The following is a 10,502-nucleotide window of genomic DNA, read 5'->3' as shown; positions in this document are numbered from 1 at the left end:
CGAAAAAGGACAATAGAAAATACGAAAAAAAAAATTGCAATAGAAATGCACTTATATTTTTTCCCATTTTCTGAAAATTGGGCTCTTCTTGTGCAAAAACGAAAATGAAAGTAGTTTCCTAGAAACAAAAAAAAAAAAAAGAAGAAAAAAACATTCTATACGTTGTCGTTGCACACGCTGCACAATGGGAAACGGAGAATCTACTGTGTATATGAGACCTTCTCAAATTCGTTATACACACGATAGCATCCAGGCAAATTTTCGAAATGGAACACCAATGGAACATACTTTTCGTCAACTCGTATTTCAAAAAATCCAAGTAGACAGTCTACCTATGATTCAAGTCACGCAGCATAACGGTTATTGGTATGTAGTGCGGGGAAACAGAAGACTTTTCCTTCTGAAGAAATTAGAAAAATTGGGCCGAGTGACTACCGTCCAGATGGTCAAAAAGCCCTTCGATCCAGATGTGTTCAACAGACAGTATACAACAAAGGATAATGGGATTAGCGTCAGAATAAGAGGCGACCCAGATTTGGATCTGAAACTGCAAAAAATTTGGACCGAGTATCAAAATTCTTGTAAGTCGTGCATTATACTAGTCTACATATCTAGAATCTAATTCAAGACAATGTCTTATAATTTGTTTATTTTTTTTTCAGGGTCATGTATAGTTTCGTAGCCCAGGAAAAAGATGAAGTATGCACGTAGCTTTCCATCCCTCGAGCTCATATTAAGTCTTTACATAAATTACCATTGTTTCATTATTATTCTTTTAACAATAAAAAATATATAAACTTATATAAAAACGTTTTAGTCTTGAAATTTGAAGAATATATAATGTAGCCGGTGAAATATATGCATGTAAATTACAATTTAACACAACCAAATTTTAGTGTCTGTACTTGTGACAGGATGTTGAAAAATGAAGGAAGATACATATATTGCACTACAAAAACGGTTAAATTCTGTTTTCAGAATCAATATCCATTGAAATCCCCCCTTTTGTTTGTCAAATAAGGGTAATAAAGTAAATTTGCGAAAAAAAGAAAGAAATTGGTACTGAAAGAAGTTGAAACGTGATCCCCCTCCCCCCTATCTTTACCCACACACAAACAAGAAATAGGATTTTCGAGTTAGGACAATTTTTCCTTTTTTTGGACAAGTATTAAATTTAACTTAAGTCGATTTTTTTCTCTCTAGCTCCCAAACACCTACTTTCAAAAAATATGCTACGTCATTGAAAGATATCAGACATAACGTAGAAATTAAGAGCCATTCTCTGTAACGACTTGAAATTTTATATAGGAGCTGTGGCACGCATAGTCTCAGAATTTCTCCAAACTCTCTACGATAAAAGTCATTGATACCCTAAACTGAAATCAGGCAAAAATTGGTTGCTATGTTTTATAGTTACCATGGCAACATGTCTTAAAGTTCGAAAAATGGCATTTTTTAACATGTTTAGAGCCCCATAGTTAACATTTGCGGCAAAGCAAACAATTGGCAATGACTGTTTCCAAAAGTTGAAGGTTAGATGTCTGAAATGCATGATAAACATGTTTGGTAAATCAACTATTACATACGTTTCTATGGTAACAAAGTATTCAAAAGTAAAAAAAAATATTCATTGAATTTTATAAAGTCATACAGGTAAAAATAAAAAGCAATTATGGGATGAAATGTGATTTAATAATAGAAAAAAGTACCTTGAAACATATACCATTAACAAAATATGATATTTCATTTTGGTTGGCAATGGTTGCCAAGGTTTTTATACCACAGAGAGCCTTCAAAGTAACAATCTGTATGTTTAAATTTGATCCTATCTTTTAAAAAAGCACATTTCCTCATAATTAATGATCAATTTTTAAAGATGTTGGTGTGCTCCTAGTTTTCCCATTTGAAAAAATTCAGATTACATTCTATAAATAGAGCGTTGCTATGGAAATAAACAGAAAATATATGCTTAAAAACCCGAAAAATATTTTCTTTCCTTGGATACGTACCTTTTAATGTAGATTCCCAAAACTTTTATGATTGATATTTATTAACAGCTAATCTGACTTTTAATGTTGAGCATCGTCCAATCTCTAAGTGGATGCAAGAAGTTGGCACACAGGGTTTAATACTGATATAAAGTCCACAAAATCGAACATTTTCCCTTCTTGGTAACCATAGCAACAGTGTTGTTTTTTTCATCGAATTTTATCAATATATGATATTCAACTTCAGTTCTAACAGATAAGTACTATTCAAGCTGAGTCCTTAAATTTGTTTCTTGATTAAATGGCAATTTAATTCTTAATGCAGCGAAAAATAATTCACTTTTAAGCACTGGTACTTTGTTTCCATGGTAACACTGCAATGTAGCAATTATACCCAATTTTTCTTATGGTTTTGATGTTGCAAGGTCCTAATGATGCATACTTGCCAGTCTTGAATTTTCATGTTTTTCCTCAAGACAGTAGCATTAACCCAATCTTAGTTACTGGTTTTGCATGGTTACACTGTGTTGCCATGGCAACCAGAAAAGTTATTTATAGAATAATATTGCTTATACTTATATACTTAAGGTCAAACATTTTCATTGTTTTTCTTAAGTCGTTGATTGAGTTTGAGCATGTAACACCTACCTTTAGTAAATACGGAGTGTTTTTCAGCATATTTCAGCATTTTAAATGTATTCCAAATGTAACCTTGGTTATCACTTGCTTAGACATATATTCTAAACAGTTTCTTTACAGTAAAAATGACATCAAGGTGTCTTGTTTTTGTTAGAATGGTTTGTTTGCTTTTTGTAGTTTTTATTAAGCCACAGTCAAGATTTAAAGTGGCTGAAAATCTCGATTTTTCAAACTTTTCCATCTGTTGCCATAGCAACCGAGACACATAGCAACGATATTTTGTTCGACATTTGTTTCTGGTGTCAAGTACTAAGCATGGGTGAAGTTTCATCAAAATCGGTGACCATGCGTGGCAACGAAGTTTAAGTGGTTACAGAGAATGGCTATTAAGCAGTATAATTCATTTTTTAAAACACAAGAAAAAAGATCAAGTATGCATAAAACATGTAAAATGGAGAAAAAAAGGCTTAAGGTCATCAGAAGGTCGTATGACGACGCAACATTTAAAAGACAGGTCACTACAGTGAACATGGGTAAAAGCGTCCGAACAAGGGGCTTTTACTTGGATCAGAGACTTGGTGAGATTTGGAAGGAGTAAAAACGCTAGAAAGGTACGCAAGCAGTAAACTACATTATGTATTACGGTAAATAATAACCCCCAAATTACTGAGAAATTATACTTGATTCCATCTTCGTCTTTAACATATCTGAAATGTATGACTCCTCATATAAAAGCGACATATTTTTAAGTACCCGGTATATACTTAGGTAATGCAGCTAAATTTGATGATGCAAATTCGTTGTAGACGAACGTGAGTACAAAAAGTCATCTGAATGTAATGAATAGATTCTGTTATTAAATGCATTCAGTTCTATTGTTGAGCCACAAATTGTTCTTTAAATCAAACAATAAGGCAAATGGCGGGTGCGGTCGGTCTTCAGGGGGTTGTTTACTCCTCTCTGGCACCCGATCCTACCGGTATATGTGTTTTTGCCCTGTTCACAGACTTTATTTGTTTGAAGTATTTTACCAGAGCAATCACTGCTCGTTATCTTCACGATTAACCTAAATATTTTCTTTCTTTTTTTCAGGATAGCGCTATTTCTTTTAAATGGCGAAGAATGAAGTGTTGAATCCTTATATGACATGCATTCTTTATACAGTTTAGCAAAATACGTTAACTTGTTAAGTTTTTTTTTGTTTTAATTACTTTATATAAGACATTTCTCAATAAAAGTAATTTCAGAATTGATAGAAGGTACATATGTCAAACACTTCTTTTGAAATATAGGAGGACAACTAACAAAAATGCATTTTCTGCCAAAATATAGCATTTGTAGGAAAAAAATGTTCACAAAACGTTTTGAAATCCGTGTAATGGTGTGATGCTGAAAGCTATTCTTGTTTCAGCAACTTATTTGTCAATAACTTAACTCATAATGAAAATTGTTCACACGTAGAGCATGCTCGAATCAACTGAGAGAAATAAACTCCGTAAGCATGTGATGATGGTACATGTATATTGCTGCATAAGTAAGGGAGGCTGAAGATTGAAAAGAAAACTTCAAGTCATTTGTTTGCGCAACGCCAATTTTAAAACTTGTAAAATACGAGGGTCCTTCAAAATGTTCGTAGACTTTTGTCGTAATTAACTTTATTTTACGTCATATTATATCCAAATTTGGTACACATATTTTAACAACTAATTCGAATAATTTGATTTAAAAAAATTGGAATATATCTTCAATAGGCGCTTGGGTCAAGGATACTGTATTTTTGTATATAATATATTGTCGAGGAAATTCGAGCTATACTCGTAACATTTTTTTCAGTGTGCAGTGTTAATTTTTAGTTTTTTGTAAACCTTTCTGCTTCATATACACTAGAATGTCACGGAAATTCGATTTTATACACGCTTTAAAAATGACATGTCCCACTGTATACTAAAAAGAAACAACCCCTGCGAAATGATATTCATGATTTTAAGAACCTTTATGAGTTGTTCATAATTGTTCATGAATGGTTCTTAAAGGATTCTTAACAGGTTCATAAAAGTAGTTCATGAATAAAATTCATGAAAACATTCATAATTCATAGTTCATGAACAAATGATGAACAAATATGAATATTGTTAATTTTCAGTTTAAAGAAAAAAACTTAGTAGTTCAAGGTAATGAATGTTCATGAATTTTCATGAAGACTAAAAATGTAAAAATAATTGTCACAAACGATCGCCAGAAAACACTCATTACTCCCATAATACAACTTTTGCATGCAGATGCAATTGTTGAACAAGCCCCTGATTTAATTAATAACATGCTTTTGTTTTGATTTTGAAAGTATGGGATCAGGGCCGAGTAGGGGAACATAAGAGGTTAAAATCACTATTTTCTACTCTATGTAATTGATAACTTAGATTCTTTAGGATAATAAAACTCTGTTATGAACTGTCTAGAAGGGAGATTATAATTAAATCATGATCGTAATTTAAAGAACACTGCATCAATATTGACAGCATTTTATTCTCATATTGAATTACTAATGTTTCTTCATCATTTAAATTGGCCAGCTATATTAAAATTGTGCTTTAAATTATCTCATTTTTCACGACACAACTTTGTTCGACCGAATTTTCTCTATTTGTCAAACTTTTAACAAGTTGTAAGAAATTGAAACAGACTTACACTCTAGGAAAAATTTCATAATCTTCCTAAAAACGTATCATAAATTTATTGACAACTAAAAAATTATATCTCTTGTCCGTACTGTACCGTACCATTCTTGGGTCGAAAAGCTTTATATTTTGATGTTGTTATAAAGTCACATTTTTCTGTCCATCGTGTGTAAATGATACAGCACAGGCTGCATGGTTGTGAAGAAGCTATGACATGAACCACATTCGTATTTTTTAGTCTATTCTCCTATACACTTTCATAGCTCAGGGTACTCAGTTTGAGGGAGAGTGGTTCCAAGAAATATTTGTTGTCCTCTGATATGGAGGCGGCCATACTTGAATACGAAACTATGGCTCTACAGGTATAATTTTAAAAAAAAATCCAATTCAATAAATGATATAACTTATATTAATTTTTAAAAAATTAATTTCAGTGAAAAATCATTCAGATAGTGTTTGTTATTTTTTGTTTAACAAAAATCTTGACAATTCGAAACTATTTCTTAATTTGCTCTGCATGACACTTTTTAAAAGGCGCAAACTTTGAAACGCGCGAGACGTTGGAAAGTGAATCGGTAGAGTGGGAGGATTATTAGCGTAGTCATTCTTTGTCAACCTTTGAAGAAAATAACAGAATACGAAGAAGGAATATCCAGAGGATCAATTTACTTCATAACTGCAGATATTAGTGGTGAGTTACAAAAAAATGGAGGCAATCGCTGAATCTGTGAGATATTTGTCAAGATGTTACTGTCTATTTGTAAGAGTTCAGTCATGTCCTTTTTAATGAAATTTTGTCAAACTTTGTTATGAGTAAGAATCCAACCAAATTACGTTACATTTAATAATTAAAGATTGAAACATTCATCCTGTTCACCTATAACATCTTGAACATGGCGGGCATGGGAAACAGGCTAAACTCCCGCTCGAAATGCTTTAAAATATGGCAGTGCCTATGATGCAGAATTAAATGAAACAAATATGCAAGTCAAGTTTTCACATTTATGAGCATTTTCAGAAAATCTTTGTTCTTGTAGGGAAAAGAGAAGCAGTTCACAGATAATGTTAATGAGTTGAGATCAGAAGATTAAAAAAACTCTGGCTGCCAAAAAAAAAAGAACATAAAAAATCCAGGCTCTTGAAGAAAAACAAAAGAAAGGAATGAAAATATGAATCGTAATCGATCAAAGGATCCAAGTGATGAAATTCTGAAAATTCCACAGGGAAAGCCAATAAGATTTTTTTATTTGACCACCTCTGCTCAAAATCCTTGAAAGCCCTTTTAGCTGATACCCTAATTGCTGAACACACTTTTCTGCCAGACAGTGAGACTTGGATTAAAAATCATTCCATTTTAGGCATACACTTTGAAATACGCTGAATAAGGAACCCACTCTCCTCTTGACCAAGTAAGGTTAAGGATTCTGCAAAGAGTCACGTTTGAATTGAAATTTTTCATAATTTATTAGGAATGAGCTACATAGTTTATTTATTATCGTTATCACTTATCAGAGTTGTTTACTTGAACAAAGATTTTGTTACCATGATTGGAAAACAAAAATTCTGTGGAATCTTTTAAGATGCTATTAAAATATTTTCTTTTACAGTTTTTCATTTTGCATAACTTATTACATTTTTGTTTACTAAATGCAAGAACATTCATGAATAGTTCATGTACATTCCTAAAAAACTTTTACAAATTATTCATGAATAGTTCATGAAAATGCATTGAACCTATTAATATCATTCATGAACTTTTCTTGAAAGTTCATGAATATAATTCATGAACTTTTCTTGAAAGTTCAAGAATTATTCTTGATCGTTTTGCAGGCATTTAAAAAATCCAAGTTTGTTCATGAACAACAAATAATTCTTGAATATTCTTGAACTTGGTTTTCATGAATAAAATCCATGAAATCATGAGTGTCCAATTTTAACTTCATGGGATCTTCATGAACAATTCATGAGCTGATTCAAGAATACAATTCATGAACTTTTCTTAAAAGTTCAAGAATTATTCTTAATCATTTCGCAGGGGAATGTTCATTTATCGTGAGAAATGGTATTTTATAAAATTTAAAGGAATATGAGCTGTCTCTTCGAAAATTTTATTTTGCTGGTAAAATGTACTTTTATGAATAATTTGTATGTAATTTAAACCCATATGACCAATAAGCCAAAAAATAAAGTTTAAAAATGTTTCAGAAGAAATATTTCTGTACAACCGAACATACAGTGTTATGTATGTAACATGTGTAAGAAATCATTATTGTACAGGACGTCAATAATTCAATTTTGCTTCAATCAAAGCTAATAAAAAATTTTCCGTTGCGAATATGAACAAAAGAAGTTTATAAATGATTTATTTTTCTGTCATTTAATTAGTTTATCACAAATTTGCAATAAAAATTTTCGATGTCAAACATGCAGCTCATATTGCTAAGTCTTAAGTTTTAATACTGAAGGTTTTGGTAAAATTTTGACTTCAAATTTTTCAAAATTCTTGGAATTCTTAAGTATCCACACCTGATGAATTACACCAATTCTAGAATGTATTGTTGCACAATACTCATGCAGTCTCTCCTTCACTACTGTTGACAAATCAATCCGTAAATAATAAGTGTCAAACAAAATCCGTGAATATATGATCATGTGTATTCTAGTATAACTGATTTATGATGCTTTACAATAATACGTAGTTAACAAAAAATAATATATATAAATCATGGGATAAACAGATTTTTGATAAATAACACACATGTATAATTTTGTCCTGTGCTTAATATTGTAAAGGTGCTTACTTGGTCAAATAATTAAGCAACTTATATTCCATACAATAAGACTTATTTTCCAACCATACATGAATATATAAGTACAGTCCAGTAATAAAAGAAAATGTGCATATCTGAAAAAACAACATGATATTCAACGTGCATATGTCATCAAAATATATTCTATTTAAAATAATTATCTATAGGGTAAAATGTCAAGTCTAAAATGAATTTTGATAAAACATAGTAAAATCAAGCTACTTTATATTTCTTTCATTCAGATGTTAAGAAAAAGATCAAATTACAGAAATATGGCCGAACAAATCAATCAAGCCAGAAAAGATAATACATGCAATTAAAAAAAATATTATAAGATTTCTAACATATTTCTTGTAATTGAGGCTCATAATAATGTACAATCCGTCTTTTTTGAAAAATCTACATAAAGATGTTTAATCTATATTTTTTGAAAATATGACGTATTTTGATGATTAAATTTGATGTAGCAGAGATATTCCAAAGACATTCGTGAACAAGATGTGTTTGTGAAACACTATGCGCCCGGCGGTAACAAAGTTAAAAAACATATTTTTAGCATATAGGTCACAGTCAAGGTCACAAGGTCATTGATCTTGGTGTCATTTGAAAGAGCTTAACTAGTGCAGTATGCATACCAAATATGAAGTCTCTATCTTTTACGGTTCAAAAGAAATAGCGAAGGTTAAAGTTTGCAGACAAACAGACGAACAGACAGACAGGACAAAAACAATATACGCCTCGTATCTTTCGATCCGGGCACATAAAAAGTCTTCGCTCAAACGTCGAACAACGAAACTTACTTACGATTGATAGGTTAAAGTAAATATCAACAAAATCCTGGATACAGAGCAACAGTTATTTGGATTTTTACAATGTAAATATAAACCGTATAAATGCAATGTCAGACCATCTTTGTAAGATTTCTATACCTCCATGAACAAACACAGACATAAAATATCTTTTCCTTAAAAATTATTGGGATTTTCTAACCGAGGAGCTCAGCAAATTCAATTCATTTTCGGATGCATGGAAATCTACATTCCCCGTAACAACATACTCGGTCACTCTGTCAATGTATCGAACAATCAGCTCAGTTTGCCCAAATTCAAATTCAATTCTGCCTTTCACCTTGTCAGGCCACCTGCCATTTGGTGGTGGTACGATGATTCGTCCATGACGAGAACAACTTAGCTCAGTTACATACCGTGGATTCGGTTCAGTTGAGGAGAAAATTTCAATCTCTTTACTTTTCTTTCTTAAAGATTCGGGTTGTCCTTTGTAACTTTCATAGACATTTATGGATCTTTTAGTTCCAACATCAACAATCTCATCGATCATAAAAATCTTCTCAAAGCATCCAAGGACAACTCTCTCCTTTCCCAACATCACTGATTTCGACATGTCGTGTTTTGTTTTGTCAAAAGAATCATAAAGTGATATTCCATACGTGAGTGGACAACCTCTGGCAGTAACAACTTTGGTATCAAACCCAAAAAGCACTCCACCCTTTAAAACAGATAAACCCGAGTCAGTAGGATTTATGATGGTTTTAGTTGGAAACTGTGCACGAATTTCTTCAACGACCAAGGGTGACTCTGAAAAGCCACCCACCATTAGAATATGCTTTATATCTTTGCATTCTGGTTTGCTCATGATCATTCGCACATGATCAACGATTCCCTGTACTGTCCTTGTAAAAAAAGAACGCATTTTGTCGGCAGATAATTCAATTTTCCCCCTGTTTACATCAATATCTTTACTGTAAATTGTATTTTTTATTGTTTTGGCAAGAATTGTGCCTGATTTTTCGGTAAAAGTTTCGGATAATGTTACGGGTAGTTGCAGTATTATCTTATCCGTCGAATGTTTGGTAGCTAGCCTCTTTTTAATTTCAAATTGGCCATTAAGATAAAGAAAGTCACATATATTTTCTCTCACAAAGGTATTGAATATATCCTGACCAATGGCTTTAGAAATAAAGCTACAAAATTCTTCATTGACACGATTTCCTCCCCACAAACCGCCAGATGCTTTCAGTATTGGCTTCAGCTTACCATCTAAAGTATTCTGTTCAACAATCATGTCTGCTGTGCCACCTAGTGAAAATGAAGCATACAAGAAAATTTTTTATGATACTAAGACTGGCTTTTTTTTTAGGTAATATGAGTCACCTATTGCTTTCTGTTTTTGATTGTCGTTGTACGTCGGTCGTAAACTTTCGTTCATTTTAGCTTCTTTTCTAGAACCAGAAATTATTCATTGTTCATTAAAAAATGCCATCGGTGCTTAGAAAGAAACATACATATAACACGCTTTTTTTTTATTGATTTAGCCTTATAGTCAATAATTTCATTTAAACATTCTTGTTTAATTAAAATACATGTCTTTAA

At 31.9% G+C, this 10,502-nt stretch overlaps 2 protein-coding genes across 2 annotated transcripts; one reads left to right on the top strand and one right to left on the bottom strand.

Annotated features, from left to right (window-relative positions):
* The first annotated feature begins 137 nt into the window (after positions 1-137).
* LOC134245602 (uncharacterized) lies at positions 138-769 on the top strand. Its single transcript, XM_062727873.1, has 2 exons — positions 138-581; positions 663-769. Exons 1-2 carry the CDS (start codon positions 185-187, stop codon positions 680-682), a joined length of 417 nt encoding a protein of 138 aa, XP_062583857.1. The 5' UTR covers positions 138-184; the 3' UTR covers positions 683-769.
* An 8,185-nt stretch (positions 770-8,954) lies between these two features.
* Positions 8,955-10,202, bottom strand: LOC134245600 (heat shock 70 kDa protein 12A-like). The gene has a single exon (XM_062727872.1). It carries the CDS (start codon positions 10,192-10,194, stop codon positions 9,085-9,087), a length of 1,110 nt encoding a protein of 369 aa, XP_062583856.1. The 5' UTR covers positions 10,195-10,202; the 3' UTR covers positions 8,955-9,084.
* Between the last annotated feature and the right edge of the window lie 300 nt (positions 10,203-10,502).

The sequence above is a fragment of the Saccostrea cucullata genome, unplaced genomic scaffold (assembly GCF_032062105.1).
Source record: "Saccostrea cucullata isolate Sc308-1 unplaced genomic scaffold, CSIRO_AGI_Scuc_v1 ctg2270, whole genome shotgun sequence".
Lineage (NCBI taxonomy): Eukaryota > Metazoa > Mollusca > Bivalvia > Ostreida > Ostreidae > Saccostrea > Saccostrea cuccullata.
The sequence above is the reverse complement of the archived record's forward strand: the minus strand, read 5'-3'. Positions and strand labels throughout refer to the sequence as shown.